This window comes from Curcuma longa, chromosome 21 (genome assembly GCF_044706935.1).
Source record: "Curcuma longa cultivar G26 ecotype Majalengka, Jawa Barat chromosome 21, ITB_CL_G26_1.1, whole genome shotgun sequence".
Classification (NCBI taxonomy): domain Eukaryota; kingdom Viridiplantae; phylum Streptophyta; class Magnoliopsida; order Zingiberales; family Zingiberaceae; genus Curcuma; species Curcuma longa.
The window spans coordinates 8,840,101-8,857,295 of record NC_133881.1 but is presented as its reverse complement, the minus strand read 5'-3'; the positions used below and the strand labels follow the sequence as shown (position 1 = coordinate 8,857,295).

General features: G+C 40.0%; 1 protein-coding gene across 1 annotated transcript; it reads left to right on the top strand.

The window, feature by feature from the left end:
- The first annotated feature begins 318 nt into the window (after positions 1 to 318).
- LOC141815141 (phytosulfokine receptor 1-like) lies at positions 319 to 3,354 on the top strand. The gene has a single exon (XM_074703081.1). The coding sequence runs from the start codon at positions 319 to 321 to the stop codon at positions 3,352 to 3,354; it is 3,036 nt and encodes a 1,011-aa protein (XP_074559182.1).
- The last annotated feature ends 13,841 nt before the right edge of the window (positions 3,355 to 17,195 follow it).

The window sequence follows — 17,195 nt, the reverse complement described above, 5'->3', positions numbered from 1 at the left end:
TCCTCGCCTCATCTCGCCTTCTTTCCACTTGATCTTAGTGCTTGTTGCTTCAACTCGTTGGTCCTCTCTCTCACCTTTCAACGCAACAATTGATGTTTCCAAAGAAAAAGAAAGTTGACTAAGATAGCGTTTAAAAGGGAACAGAGATAAGAAACAGTGCACAGGAGGAGGGTGGGGTTTTTCTGTGTTACAAGCCCTTTCTTCATGCACAAGCTCCCTCCGTTCCTTCTCTTCTTTCGATGCCTCATCTCGCTTTCCTGCCAGGTTCAAAACCCTAAACTCTCCTCCTTTTCCCCTTCCTTTGTTGCCGTTTCTCCCATGGCTGCACCCGCATTCTTCCTCAAATGGGTGTTCCTTCTAGGGTCACTCTCCCACTCCCTCGCTGCCGCTATGACCCTGACGGGGTCGTGTCACTCCGCGGATTACCGCGCCCTCGCTGAGTTCGCCGGCAACCTTTCCGAAGGTTCGATCCTCTCAAACTGGTCCCAGGACGTGCCTTGCTGTTCCTGGGACGGCGTTGTCTGTTCCGATGCTGCTGGTGATCAAGCTCGGATTGTGGAGCTTCTCCTCTCCCGTCGCGGCCTCACCGGAGTTCTCGCCAGCTCACTTTCCTTCCTGGACCGGCTCGAGGTTCTCGATCTCAGCCTCAATGCGCTTTCCGGCCCGATCGCTGCCGTCGGTCGCATGACGGCGCTCCGGGCCGTTAACCTCTCCTCCAACAAGTTCGAAGGGTCTCTCCCTGATCTGGCAGCGCTTAGACATCTCGCCTTCTTCAATGCCAGCAACAACTCCCTGGCGGGCTTGCTTCAGCCTGACATCTGCTGTGGGATCCCTGAAGTTCAAGTTCTTGATTTGTCGGCCAACTCCTTTTCGGGGCCGCTCCCCACCGCAGATGTGACCTGCAACACGACTCTGCGGGAGCTCTACCTCGGTTTCAACTCCTTTTCAAGTGATCTCCCGGATCCTCTCTTCGGTTTAGTTGCGTTGGAGAAATTGTCGCTAGCCTCGAACAATTTCTTAGGGCAGTTCGGGGAGCGTCTGAGCAAGCTTTCCAGCCTTCGGACATTGATCGCTTCCGGGAACCGGTTCTCCAGTTCCCTGCCGGATGTGTTTGGAAACCTTCCGGATCTTGAACAATTGGTTGCGCACTCCAATTTGTTCAATGGAACACTCCCTCCCTCATTGGAGCTTTGTCCAATGCTCAAGGATCTTGATCTGCGAAATAATTCCTTCTCCGGCTCCATTGACCTTGATTTCTCGAAAATGAAGTTCCTTATCTCACTTGACCTCGCTTCGAACCATTTCACGGGTCAAATTCCTGTGAGCCTATCCAAGTGTCAATCGTTGAAGACCTTAAGCCTTGCTAAAAATGGCCTTTCTGGTGAAGTTCCTCAGGAATTTGAAGACCTTTCATCTCTTACGTTGCTTTCAGTGTCTAATAATAGCTTTCATAACCTATCATCAGCTTTGGGCATTCTCCAGCAGTGCAAGAACCTCAGTACACTCGTTCTCACCATGAATTTCCTTGGAGAAGAGCTCCCAGATTATCCTCTTAGATTTCAGAACTTGGAGGTCCTTGCTCTTGGCAACTGTGCTCTCAGTGGTCAGTTTCCACTATGGCTACGGGATTGCCAGAAATTGCAAGTTTTGGATCTGTCATGGAACCAGTTAACTGGTGGAATTCCTCCTTTCATCGGGCAGCTTGACAATCTAATTTACTTGGACATCTCAAACAATTCTCTTACTGGTGAAATTCCAAAGAGTTTGACACAATTGAAGAGTCTTGTCAGTACGAGTAGCTTGGTGGCAGGGATTTCTATTGGCATACCATTATATGTTAAGCGCAACCAAAGCATAACTGGTTTGCAATACAATCAACTTTCAAATTTCCCTCCATCACTCTACTTAAATGATAATGGCTTTGCTGGGATGTTATGGCCTGAGTTTGGGAATTTGAAGGCACTCCATGTCCTAGATTTGAGCAATAACTGCATCACTGGACGTATTCCTGACACCCTATCTGAGATGTCAAACTTAGAGGTATTGGATTTGTCCTACAATCAACTTCATGGCTCCATTCCTGCATCCTTGAGTAAGCTCAACTTTTTATCTAAGTTTAGTGTAGCCCATAACAATTTGCAAGGGAATATACCAACTGGGGGGCAGTTTTTCAGTTTTTCCAACTCAAGTTTTGATGGTAATTCAGGACTATGTCGATCGTCAACTCCTTGTAATAAAACTCAACAATTAGGGCTAATTCCTCAGGTCGTGAGCAATAAGATTGGTAGAAACAGGATACTTGGAATAACGGTTAGCATTGGGGTTGGTGTTGCATTCCTTTTGGCTGGTGTTCTGTTCAATATGTTAAAGAAGGATGCTGGAGTTTCAGTAGATGTGTTGGATGAAGAACATGGTTCACACATGCAATCTGATTCAGGCTCCAAGCTTGTAATTTTTTTTCCAAGCTCCGATACCAAGGATCTATCAATCAATGACCTTCTCAAATCTACAAATAATTTTGATCAATCAAATATAATTGGCTGTGGAGGATTTGGTCTTGTGTACAAGGCTTATCTCCCTGATGGTACTCAAGCTGCAATCAAGAGGCTTTCTGGTGACTGTGGTCAAATGGAACGTGAATTCCGTGCAGAGGTGGAAGCACTCTCTAGGGCTCAGCATGAGAACCTCGTCTCCCTGAAAGGCTACTGCAGGTATGGCACTGATAGATTACTTATATACTCTTACATGGAAAATGGCAGTCTGGACTACTGGCTGCATGAAAGAGCTGATGGTGGATACTTGCTCAAATGGGAAACTAGATTAAAGATTGCTCAGGGATCTGCTAGAGGATTGGCCTACCTGCACAAGATTTGTCAGCCCAACATTATCCACCGAGATGTTAAGTCCAGTAACATTTTACTGGACGACAAATTTGAAGCTCATTTGGCAGATTTTGGTTTGTCGAGGCTTATCCTACCATACGACACTCATGTCACCACAGAGCTTGTTGGAACCTTAGGGTACATTCCACCTGAGTACAGCCAGACGTTGATAGCTACACTCAAGGGCGATGTATTTAGCTTTGGAGTAGTTTTATTGGAGCTTCTGACCGGTAGGAGGCCTGTGGATGTTTGCAAGGCAAAAGGGTGCAGGGATTTAGTTTCATGGGTGGTTCGAATGAAAACAGAGAAAAAAGAACAGATATTCGACTCTGTGATTTGGGACAAGGCACCTGATAAGCAGCTTTTTTCAGTCCTTGAGACTGCTTGCAAGTGCATCAGCCCTGATCCACGAAATAGGCCGTCGATAGATCAAGTTGTCTTATGGCTTCATGCTGCTGGTTCCGAGAGCTGATCCATTTACTTTCAATTTTTTTTTCCTGATGTAGTTGCTCTTAAAGTTTCAAACAATTGCCAAGAACTCTGTCAGTTTTGGAGATCATAGGATGTAAAGAAATATGCTATTTTGAAGATCTATCAGACAAGAGATGGGATATTTGTATTTGTTTTTTTTTTAAGATAGCTACTAGAGCCCTTTAACACTATATTGGCAAAGCCAGAGTTTTAAATTCCTTTTAATTTGCAGATTTTAGAAATAATTTTTTTTAGTCGGGATCCTTAAGGGATTTAGATATTGCTTATAGACATTTTTCCATTGTGCTGGATGTTCCTTTTCCATCTCTTGTAGTACTTCTTCAAGCTCACAACTTATCATATTAGTGTTGTGTACATTAGCACAAAAACTTTAGAAGAACGGAGTGTAGGGAATTTTATGCGATAAACAATAAAATTTGCAGTGGAAATAAAATTCCAACGAGTGAACCATGCGAAAAAAAATTTGTATGATATCAATATTTGTGTTTCTTGATTTTTAAATGGATTCACTCAAATAAATAAGTTCAATATCTCATATTGACTAATTTGAATATGACCATATATTTAGTAGTCCTACTCGATCAAGGGACCTACAGATATCACTTCAGTCATATGGAAGAGATAGATTCCATCTATATCACTCACATCCTTCCACATAATTCGTTGCATACCCAGTGATCACCTTTAGTCCACTCTGTTATGGGTGACGTTTGACCTACTAAAGTATACAACTCTTTATGTAGGTAATCGCAGTAACTTCAGGTTTAAGGACTATTCATATTAATAGTTACATGAGAAAGTTTATGACACTCATAATTCGTTGCATACTCAGTGATCACCTTTATAGTCCACTCTGTTATAGGTGACGTCTGACCTACCAAAGTACACAACTTCTTATGTAGGAAACTGTAGTGACTTCAGGTCTAAGGATTATTCATATTAATAGTTACATAAGAAAGTTTATGACACTCATATAACGATCCATGAAACTTTCTCATGGCGGGTCAAGTCAGTATATATTCTCTAATATATACTCATGTGCCAATGTGACTTGTAAGATCAAGTCATCAATTGACCTACATGCTAGTTTCAATGCATTAATATTATCCTTTAATATTAATGTTTGACTAGGAATAGTTAAGAGTAGTGTTCTCTACATCATCTTATTATTAATTCAACTAATTGATATGATGTAGATTAGAATCTACTACTCAAGGATATTATTATATTTAGTCATTTGGCACAATCATAAAGTAAATATAATAGTCAAACTTTATCTTTATTAATAATAGAATATGATATAAAAGTCCCTAGTCAATCATCATATAATTGACTTTACGACTACTATTAACAATCTCTCACTAGCACTAGTGTCAATCACTTTAGTATCTAATACTTAGTGACTTAGTGTAACCATCATCCTTTCTCTATGTCAAAGCCTTGATCAAAGGATCTGCGATATTAGCATCAGTCGGTACTCTGCATATCCTCATATATCCTCTATCGATGATTTCTCGAATAAGATGGAAGCGCTGTAGTATGTGTTTGACATGCTAATGAGCGCGAGGTTCCTTAACCTGTGCAATAGTCCCATTATTATCACAATAGAGGTCTATTGGATCTGCTATGCTAGAAACCACCCCAAGCTTTGCAACAAACTTTTAAATCCAAATTGCCTCCTTTGCTACATCAGACGCAACAATATACTCGGCTTCTATTGTAGAATCTGCAACTGTATCTTGCTTCGAACTCTTTCGGTTCACAACGCCACTATTCAAGCAAAATACATACTTTGATGCGATCTGGAATCATCCTTATCAGTTTTGAAGCTTGCATCACTGTAATCCTTTACAGTTAGTTCCTCATCACCCCCAAATGTCAAGAAATAATCTTTTATTCTTCGCAAATACTTAAAAATATTCTTGACAGTTATCCAGTGACTTTCACCTGAATCTGGCTGATATTTGCTCTTCATGCTCAACACATACAAGATATTGGGGTGAGTACATAGCATGACGTACATGATATACCCTATAACAGATGCATAAGGGATCTGATCCATGTGGTCTCTCTTCTCCTTAGAAGAGAGACATTGAGTCTTCGAAAGACTCACACCATGTGACATCGACAAAAATTCCTTATTGGATGCATGGAAAACGATGTAATATTTTGTTAATGTATGCACTTTGATTTATGCTAAGAAATCTTTAAGATCTATATCTATAGATCTTGATGCCTAGAATGTAAGCTGCTTCACCTAAGTCCTTCATTGAGAAACAATTTCCCAACTATGTCTTCACAGACTGTAGTGAAGGGATATCATTTTCAATGAGGAGTATGTCATCTATATATCTAACATCAAGAAGATAACTATGCTCCCACTGTTGGGATCGTCTCGGTGCAATACGCGTATTTACACGTTTCGCAAACGTGCGTAGCGGAAATAAACAAATAATTACAGCTAATTATTACAACAACACACGCATGCAAAAATAGGAAATAACATGTACAAGGCATGATAGGAAATTAAAAAAAATTAGAATATTAAATCATTCTAAATGCGTATCTCGCGGATGACGTTTGAGTAGGATTGGTATCAATTGAGCGGTCCTCGTCGAAGTCTCGCCTCTACTGGTGATCCACGCCAAGCTCTCGTCTGGATGACTTTGGAAGCCACGAATCACGTCATCGTCTTCGGTACTAGTCGATGATCGATGATGATCGAATCGAGAGAAAAGCCTAATACCGAAAATCACGCAATAACGTTTGTCGCGATCGTTCCGGAGCTTTCTAACTATCACTAAGAATCGTATTCCCAGTGTAGTTTTCGGTGGTCAACCTTTGACCACCGATAACGGACAAATTGCCGAAAATCCTTTTCGATTATGGTAAAAAAAATTTCTATAAATTGAATAATTTTTTGATCGCTTCATAAGCTCTCGGAAAGATAACGGATGGTCGTAAGACGATCGGGATTGATTGGCAGCGTCCGAATAATCTGTCTAATAATCGAAAATAATTTTCGATGACTACACAGAGTTCCGACAACAAACCTAATACAATCCAACTCTTCTCCAACACAACCAAAATAGGATGGCACGGGCAACATCCAAAATAGGGATGTTTTCTTCCTCTCGGTCGGCAACACAAAAATAGAGAGAGCTCGATCTCTTTGTTTCTTTTGGTCGACGACGCTACAAGCAGTCGGTGAAACTATCTGGTTGGCGACACTGCAAGCAACCGGGAGAAACCATCTGGCCAGCGAGATCTTCATCTCCGGCGATGAGGCTGGTGGCTCCAGCAGCACCCTCACGCAGATGGGAAACCAGGCACGCCGACGAGCACTCAGGAAGAAGAATAGAGAGGCGTGGCAGCTTCTTCCTTCTCCACGCGCGGCGGTCGGTGGTCGGTGATGGCAGCCCTCCGGCCCGGCACCATCAGCCCTCAGATCTGGCATCGCTATCACGCAAAGGGGGTTGGACAGCGACGCTTCTGCGGGGAAGAAGAACAGCACTCTGCTTCAAAATCGCGAACAGGATTTTTTAAACCCTGTCTTCCACACGGTCGAGCAACCCTTTAAAAGGCCTGATCAACCCTAGTTTTCCACCGTGGATGCGCGATTGCGTGGAGGTCACCGACAGAAGCAGGCTCGCGACGTCGGGCTCGCGGGGAAGAAGTAGAGAAAGGGGCAGGATTACGTATCATTGAGAAGCACTATAGCTTCTCTTTTAAACCAGAACGTTTAGGGTTAACCAGCGATTAGGGTTTGATTGAATTGGTTCAAGAAATAAACCGAAAAATCAAAACCTAATTCAGATTGAACCGGACCAGATTAATGTAGCGAACCGGTTCATTTTTGGTTCACTTAGTTCACTAACCAAACGAACTCTGATTTGACCCAAATCAATTTTGTTCGTTTCATCTTCACAAGACGAAACTTCTCATCCATCCATTCTACCAAAATCTCTTCCATCATGAGCTAAACTAAGTTGGTTCAATTTGATTTAAAATCGAATCATTTGGTTCACTAACCAAACGACCTCTGATTTGAACAAAATCAGTTTCGTTCATTTCATCTTCATAAAATGAATTCTATCATTTTGTCCTTTGTCTGGTCCAACCAAACTTTATTTCTTTTATTATGAGAATTCAATTCTCAAACTCATTTTAAGTCATTCGGAGAACTTATAGTGCGTGTGACCCAATAGGTTCCCGGTTATGTTGGCCGTCCGTAATTAACCATTAATTACGGAATGATCATGAATGCCACCTAGTAGTACATCATGATCCCCAATTGATCAAAAAATCAACGATTCATTCCAGAATAGTTCTAAACCCCTCAGCAGTTCCAATTAAACGTGTCTTGTTCCTTTCACCGTCTTATACTCGCTTGGTTCAGGACATGGTCTATGTGTCAGTCCCCACTAGGCTGACTACGTCACACCTAGCCCAAGCTACTTTCTTGTCTTGTGGATTTAAGTTACTTGTATATGTGTCCAAGTGTACTGTACTCTTGACATGTAATGCTTTGGCCAAAGACTTTTAGTAACAATCTTGACAAGCGACCGCAAGGTATACGTTTCTTTTTTCAAGGAGCAGTGAATCCTCTGTGGGCTATTCAAACATCTTCGGGCACTTCGACTTATACCCAATCATCTCGGGTCCACACCTCCTCGGAGATACTTGCTTAAGATGTCAAAGTATAAGTCTCCATGACCAAGGTGACTTGAATACCGCAAGTCAAAGGAAGCTCACACTTAAGCTACACTGAGATCTTCATTGACATATGAATCGAACCATATGAAGTCTTAAGGACAGTCACTCCAATGAACTGGTTACTTTTAACCAGCATCCATGTTTAACTCTCAACATCCAATATCTCCAGCCAGCGAGATTAGCTACTTGGCTAGCCAAGGAGTTCAAAACATACTAGTCTCGACAGAATTGATGACGCCCGTACTCATCAATTCCTCGACTAGGGATAGTTTTAATACATTCATAATTGCACATATAGAGATGCTCACTAGTTGTGATCCAATCACAAATTCTCTCATGCTATGAATCATGTTGCGGACATTTAGTATTTGAATTTAAGATCCAATCCAACACATATGAAATGTGCACTCAAATATTGAATTGCTATTTATCCAATAAATAATATAACCGTAAGACGATTGTCTTAGGACACCTCTCAAATCTAACACCCACTAACCCTCTTGTAGATACAAGGTTCATCTTCATTCTTGATGAAACCAAACATTTTGATTGCATCATTGAATCAAAGATTTCAGCTTCGAGAAGCTTGCTTCAGCCCATAGATGGACCTTTGCAGCTTGCATACCTTTCCAGTATGCTTTGGATCTACAAAACTCTCACGTTGTGTCATGTACACATCCTCGAGTAGGTTTCCATTTAAAAATGCAGTTTTGATATCCATCTACCAGATCTCATAATCATGATAAGCTGTAATAGCAAGCATGATTTGAATAGACTTAAGCATCACAACTGGTGAAAAAGTTTCATCATAGTCAATACCATGAATCTACTTGAAACCTTTAGCTACCAATCGCCTTTTATAGGTATGCATAAGACCATCCATGCCAGTCTTTCTCTTAAAGACCCACTTACACCCAATGTGTTTGATCCCCTCAGGTGGATCAACCAAAGCCCATACTTGGTTAGTGTATATGGATTCCATTTCGTACCTCATGGCCTCTAGCCATTTCTCAGAATCTGGGCTCATTACAGCTTCCTGATAGGATGTAGGCTCGTTCAACTCAACAAGCATAACATCATCATGGTCAGACAAGAGAAATGAATATCTTTCAGGCTGACGTCATATCCTATCAGATCTGTGTAGAGGTTGGCCTACTTGAACAGATTGTTGCTCCGTAATTTCTTATGCAACAAACTCATGATCCATAATACTTTGTGGTGTCTATTTAATTTTCATCGAAGCCTTAGTGCTATTTTCTGTATCTTAATCTTCTTCAAAATAGATTTTACTCCTACTAGTTCTTCTAGAAATTAATTATCTTTCTGGAAAAATATCATTTCTAGCGACAAACACTTTGCCTTGTGTGGGATTGTAAAAGTAATATCCCTTCATTTTCTTGGTATATCCTATAAATCATTCATATGTGGGATTTTAGAAATTAAATCATTCAGTTTGAACCATTTGGTATTTATGTTATAGATTGAGTTTTCTAAGTCTAAAATATAGAGTCCACTCATTAGAGGTGCATTACAATAAAACATATCATTTAAAATTATAGAACAATATTTGTCTTTTATGATAAATGAAAAGTCTTTCTTGTCCAAATAAGATACAAAAATTATGTTCTTAGTTAATGTAGGTACAAAATAGCACTCCTCTAATTCTAAGACAAGCCCAGTGGGCAAAGATAAGGAATATGTTTCTACTGCTATAGCAGCAACTCTTGTGCTATTGCCTACTTGTAGGCCCACTTTGTCCTTTGTCAATGCTCTAGTTCTTCGTAGGTCATGCACATTGGTGCAAATGTGAGATGCGCAATCGGTATCTAATACCCATGATGAAGAAATAGATAGATTGAATTCTATAACATATATACTTGAGGCAGAAGTCTCACTTTTTTTCTTCTTGACTTCCTCCAGGTAAAGCTTGCAATTCCTCTTCCAATGTCCGATCTCACTACAATGAAAACAAGTTCCTTCCTTAGCCACCCGCCTTTGGGTTTCAGTGGAGAAGAGTTGGTCTTGCCCTTGGCTTGATTCTTAGCCTTACCTTTAGGCTTCCATTTGTCTTTATCTTTCTATACCATCAGTACGGTACCAGACTTAGTCTTTTGGAGATCGAGCTCAGCAGTTCTTAACATGCTAAGAATCTCAGGTAAGACTTGTCAATTTCGTTCATGTTATAGTTCATGACTTATTGACTATACTCTTCCCGCAACGATTGTAGGATAAGGTCAGTGGCCAATTCTTGGCTCAGTGGAAATCTTAGGCTTTTAAGGTTCTTCACATACCCAATCATTTTGATTATGTGAGTTCCTATAGAAGTTCCCTCTTGCATCTTGTGATGGCGCTAGAATTCCGTCCTGTTTCAATTTCTCATAGACAAAAATTACACAGGCACAGAACTTATCTAAGCAGCGAACATGATCGATCTGACATGTGCTTGATCAATCAAGCAAGTGCTTGACCGATCAAAGCACACCTTGATCAATTAGCATGATCGATCAAGCCATGTCTTGATCGATCTTCGCTTAATTGATCATGTCAGATCGAAGTGTAAGATAGTCGGCCTCTTGTGTTGGTATTCAGGATCCATAAAAAATATTACTGCGCAATGGAATATTAAACAAGTTATACCTTTCCTTGAGATTGTATGGATAATGGTTTGTAGCCAAAAACCTCTTGATCTTCTGCTGTATTCCTCTCCTCTTCCTGGACATCGTGTGGGCAACGATCTCCCAAGAGAATAACCACCGCCCTCTCCCTTAAGATGTAATGCCCACCCTTACTTAGGGCCCATGACGGACGCTACAGTTACTCTTTCTTATTTTCATTCATAAAAGACCACATACGATAAAACTTCGTAGCGGAAACATAAACATATATTCATGGCAGGAAATTCATATGTGATTTACAAATGAAATTAAAGGTGCATGCATTGTCTAGTTATAACATCTAAGTGTAGCACAAACATTCAACATAGAAGTAGTCTAGACATTCAAACATGCAGATATAAAAGTCATGTTCAATAAGTTGCCAGGATCTCTATGCCATGTCACCACCACACACATCTTTCATCAGCCTTTTCCTGCTGCTTCCCTTTGTTTAGTGACTGCTAGAGGGATCTGCAACATAAGAAAGTATCTATAAGCACAAGGCTTAGTAAGCTCCTTTCCTACTCACAAAATCCACATGTCACATAAAACATAACATTTCATAACCATATAAACATGGAGACATTTAAGCATTTCATAAAGCACATAAACATTAATCTTTCATCCTTAGCATTTACAATCATAAACCTACAAATGATGAAAATGCCTTTTAAAATATAATATCATAATAGATCAACATACTCATCATCATCATTATTTGGGATCCCCGGTTTGGTACCAAAGCGTGCTCCCTGATAGTAACTGGGGTAGCGAGCCACCAGTCCTACGAGGTTAAAGACCTTGGTCTTACCAGGCCCAAGACCTTGGAATTGGTCACCTGGATTTGTTTAACGACAACCTTGGAAGTCGGGTACCAACCATGCATTAAAGTAAAATAATAATGTACATGCTTTCATTTCATCTTTATCATGAATGTTCCTTTCATTTCTTTAAAAGACCTTGGTCTTTATCATAGCTTACTGAACATTCATGCATCTTTTCATTTCATATAGCATGTTACATCATATCATGATCTCATTATTAAGCCTTGGCATGAGATAACACATAACATCAACATGGTTAACATCTTTGAAATCCTTCTTCAACCAAAACCCTAGTTCTCTTAAGGTTGGTCAAAACTTATAGGTTTCCTTTACCATGTTACATAACCTCATTCCATTTAACATCTATCCATGTTTAGCTTCCACTAACCATGGTTCATCATACTTGGAACCCTAAACACAGCTAAACCCTAATTTCCTAGGGTTAGCCGAATCCTTATAGGGTCTCTTAGGCTCTTAGCCTAAATCATAAGCCTTCTTACATTATATCATCATAACTCATCATTAACTAGGGTTTACAACTATGGTTGAGTTTAAAACCCAACTCTTCCTTAGTTATCATAGTGTGGCCGAAACCTAACTATAGGCAAACCTAGGTTAAAGTTTAACCACATGAACTTTAATCCAACATAACCCATTACATGCAACCCTAGTTAAGTTCATAGCATCAATCAAGCCCTAACCTTCATGTTGGCCGAAACCTCAAGGGCATAAAACATGAGTTACAACTAATCAATTGAACCCTAAAACATGGTAAACCATCACCTAGCATTTGATATCATTGGTTAGGTTTAAACATCATTTAAACCCTAAAACCATACTTTGGCCGAAACTTTAAAACATGAATGCATAGGTTTCATTTAACCACATGCAACTCTACACCATCGTAAGAAATCATTTCATATCATTCGTAAGCATAGCTAGGTTAAAATATAACCTAAAGCCCTAATTCTTTACTTTTGGCCGAAACCTTTAGATTATAGAATCCTAGGTTTGTTAAACACATGGATACCTAAACCATCATAAAACATCATGATATATCATTTATAACCATAGTTAGGTTAAAACATAACCTAAAGCTTTAACTCCTTGGTTTGGCCGAATACCCTCCAACATAAAACCCTAGGTTTTCAACCTCATGCATCCTTGAATCATCATAAGAAAACATTTCATATCATTTGCAAACATAGCTTAGTCAAAACATAGCTTGAAACCTTAAAAACCTACCATGGCCGAAACCCTAACATCAAAGTTTCCCCATGATTTGTCAACAAACAACACATAAGAACTTCAATTCCATAAATCAACAACTTAGAACAATTATATTGCAGGTGAGGGGAGACTTACCCTTGGTTCTTGAGTCCTTAGAATTATACCCTAAACAAAGAAGATGAAGCCCCTTTACTTATGGTCTCCTTGGTTCCTCTCCCTGCTTCCCTAAAGCCTCCAAGCCCTTGCCTTAGCCTTTCTTCCTTGAGAGCTTGTTGATGGAGAAAACTTCCACAAGGCTCTCGGCCAAAGAAGGAAATGGGAGAGGAGAGGAAGCCTTCAAGAGGCTCTCGGCCAAATGAAGAACAAGAGAGAAAAAGAGGTCATGGTGGGGGTTTATAAAGAAAAGGGAGAAGGAGGTTTCCAATTAGCATTCGGTAACTCCCTTAATCAATACTCATCATTACTAGTAGTAGAGGAAAAGTTGTGTTTCTCCACTTGTTAAGATGTCTCCTCATGTGCCCTTACTCTTAAATAACAATTCCTTTATCCTTCTAATAATATATTCTTGCTAGAGCTCATGGTTACCTCATGCATCCATTAGGCTTGCCATTTCCTTAGGTTCAAGGTTCAATCCTTGGCACCTCCATTCTTTTTCCTTTTATTTTTGGCAAAGCCCACATAAGCTAAAAGCCCATCATGAGTTATGCATCCATGAAGCCCATTAGACTTTAGGATAAATCCTACTAGTGATCCACTAAAGATTTACCCAATAAGAGCCCATATAATATAAAGTCCATTAGTACTTTACACTTACATTTCCATATCTTAAGCTATCCTTTATCAATATTAAGAAAAATATTGAAGGGCTTTTGCGGGGCGTTACATAAGAGACCTAGCCGCCGACCACACAAGGGGATCTAGAGTTGGCGCCGACCACACCAAGTAAACTAGGGTTGGCGCCGCCTCCTCCTTGCTTCCAAGCTGCTGGCCACACAAAGGTAAGGTTAGGGTTCTCTCTTAGAGGCGGATGTTATACGAGGCTTTATATAGAGGCTACAACAGAGACCTAGAGGAGGAATTGGTTTAGGCCTCCTGATGGACTTAGGCTTCCCGTGTTCAGCCCGAACACCCAGCTTAAATCCATCAATAATAACTCATTCCATTAAAGAGTTATTATTGAACTACCGCACCAAACCCATATTATAATATGAGCTCCTTCTTATTATAAGCACGACAATCTCCCTGTGTTTAAGATATTATATGTTTGTTAATTAAATGAGTTACTGACAACTCAATTAATTAACATCTAATTCCAAGAGTAGTACCACTCAACTTTATTATCATGCCGTACTAAATCCATCTGCAAAGTTTACATGATAATCTTTATGAGCTCCTCAAGGGGACATCATCAGCCTCAATAATTAGGACTCAGATTCCTTCTATAATCAATAACACACCATATAAATAGCACTATCTCTCAACTTATTAGGCCTATTGATTTAACGAATAAATCTCACCCATTGACAAGTTAAAAAATAAATACTAAGTATATGTGCTTATTATTATATTGGGATTAAAAGGATGCACATCCATAATAACAAAGGTCTTGTTCTTTTGTATAGTCAGTATAAATCGAATAACTTCAAACGGTCCTACTCAATACACACATAATGTACTAGTATAATTTTATAGTCAAGATAGACTAATACCAATTACACTACAACCATTCCAATGGTTTGTTCCAATCCATCTTGGTTGTGAGCTACTATTTATAATTTATAAGGAACTGATAACATGATCTTCTATGTGGAACTACATACCATGTTATCTACAATATAAATTAATTGGACAACTACATTAACATATATAAAGAATATAAAATGTAAATATTTGACCAAAGTGATTCTTATTTTAAAATAGATGTTCATACAAATGCTAGGCTTATAGTATACATCCTAAAAATCTCCCACTTATACTAAAAGACTATGCTACCATAAATGTTGCCATATATCTGATTCTCATTCCCTCAACATGTCTATCAAAAGCTTTCGCCGGAAGGGCCTTAGTGAAAGGATCTGCCAGGTTATCTGCTGATGTAATCTTGGCGACAATAACTTTCTCTCGTTTTACGATGTCTCGTATCAGGTAGTACTTGCGCTCAATGTGTTTACTTGCCTTATGGGCTCGTGGTTCCTTCAAGTTTGCTACTGCACCACTGTTATCATAATAAATTGTGATAGCTTTGGGCAAACTAGGAATCACTTCTAAGTCCATCAAGAAGTTTCTGAGCCATACAACTTCTTTGGCTGCCTCAAAGGCTGCCACATACTCAGCTTCCATGGTGGAGTCTGAAACACATTTCTACTTAACACTCCTCCATGTTATGGCTCCACCTCCCAAAGTAAATACATACCCCGAGTTTGATTTACTATTATCCCTATCTGATTGGAAATCAGAATCTGTGTAATCCACAGGAAGCAAATCATCTGCTTGTTGGACTTTGCGAGCCGCAAAAACTGCTTTTTGCATTGCGGAAACCCCGGAAGTCCATGCCACCGGATCCGTGCGAAACAAAAATTTTACAAAACTTGTTTCTATCCTAGATCTACTCTAGATCTACATGGAAAAATACTTTTACAACACTCGTAAATCAGCATATAATCTCTAGTTCTTTTCAAGTACTTTAATATATGCTTTACTGCAGTCCAATGTCCCTGTCCTGGGTTACTTTGATATCTACTAACCATGCCCACGGTAAAATAGATATCCGGTCTCGTACATAGCATTGCATACATTAGGCTTCCTACAGCCGAAGCATAAGGAACTGCCTTCATTTCCTCTATCTCCTTTGATGTCTTAGGACACATCTCTTTAGATAAAGGTACTCCATGCCGAAAAGGTAGAAAACCTTTCTTGGAGTTTTGCATGCTAAAACGAGCTAGGATAGTATCAATGTACGAAGCTTGAGATAAGCACAACATCCTTTTCTTGCGATCCCTTATTACTTTGATCTCAAGAATATGTCCACATTCTCCCAAGTCCTTCATATCAAACTGCTTGGACAACCATACCCTTACGTCTGACAACACTTTGACATTGTTGCCAATGAGCAAAATGTCATCTACGTATAGTACAAGAAATACCACCACGTTTCCGTCACTTTTCTTGTATACACAAGACTCATCCGGACATTGAATGAATCCATAAGACTGGATCACTTCATCAAACCGGATGTTCCAAGATCTCGAAGCTTGTTTCAGTCCATAAATGGAACAATTGAGCTTACATACAAGATGCTCTTTGCCCTCTGCAATGAATCCCTCTGGTTGCTTCATATAGATATTTTCTTCAAGACTTCCGTTAAGGAAAGCTGTCTTGACATCCATTTGCCAAACCTCATAATCCATATGAGCAGCAATAGATAAAAGAATCCAGATAGACTTAAGCATGGCTACCGGTGAAAAGGTTTCCTCATAATCGATTCCTTCTTTCTGAGTATACCCCTTCGCAACAAGCCTTGCTTTAAAGGTTTCCACCTTCCCATCTGTTCCTCTTTTCCTTTTGTAGACCCATTTACATCCAATGGCTTTTACACCATTTGGTGGTTCTACAAGCTCCTAGACTTTATTAGAATCCATAGATTCTATTTCAGAGTTCATTGCATTTTGCCAAGATGCTGCATCTTTATCTTGGAGTGCTTCATCATATGTTCAGGGATCAGCTTCATGTTCACCAGGGATCAAGTCCGAAGACTCTCCCAAAAATATGAATCTATCAGGTTGTCTAACAACCCTCCCACTACGACGAGGCACTACCTGTAATTGTGCATCATTTGTGACACGTGATGCAGTTACTTGTGGTATCGTATCTTGTACCGTTGGTACTAAAGTAGAAGTGTCCTCTCTTATTTCTTCTAGAACAATCTTACTCATGGGCTTGTGGTTTATTACATAGTCCTCTTCTAAAAATCGGGCATTCGTGCTAACAATGACCTTCTGATCTTTAGGACTATAAAACAAACCACCTTTCGTTCCTCTAGGATAGCCCACGAACAAGCGAACTTTCGTACGTGATTTCAACTTATCAGCGTCTCCCTTCAGCACATGTGCTGGACTACCCCAAATCCGAATGTGTTTCAAACTAGGCTTACGCCCATTCCATAATTCTGTGGGAGTAGAGGGTACTGATTTAGAAGGTACCAAGTTTAGAATGTACGCCGCCATTTCTAGAGCATATCCCCAAAACAAATTCGGTAATTCTGAATAACTCATCATTGATCTAACCATTTCCATAAGAGTCCTATTCCTTCATCTGCCACACCGTTCTGTTGGGGCATACCTGGACCAGACAATTGGGATTGGATCCCATCCTTTGATAAGTAACTCCTAAACTCTCCT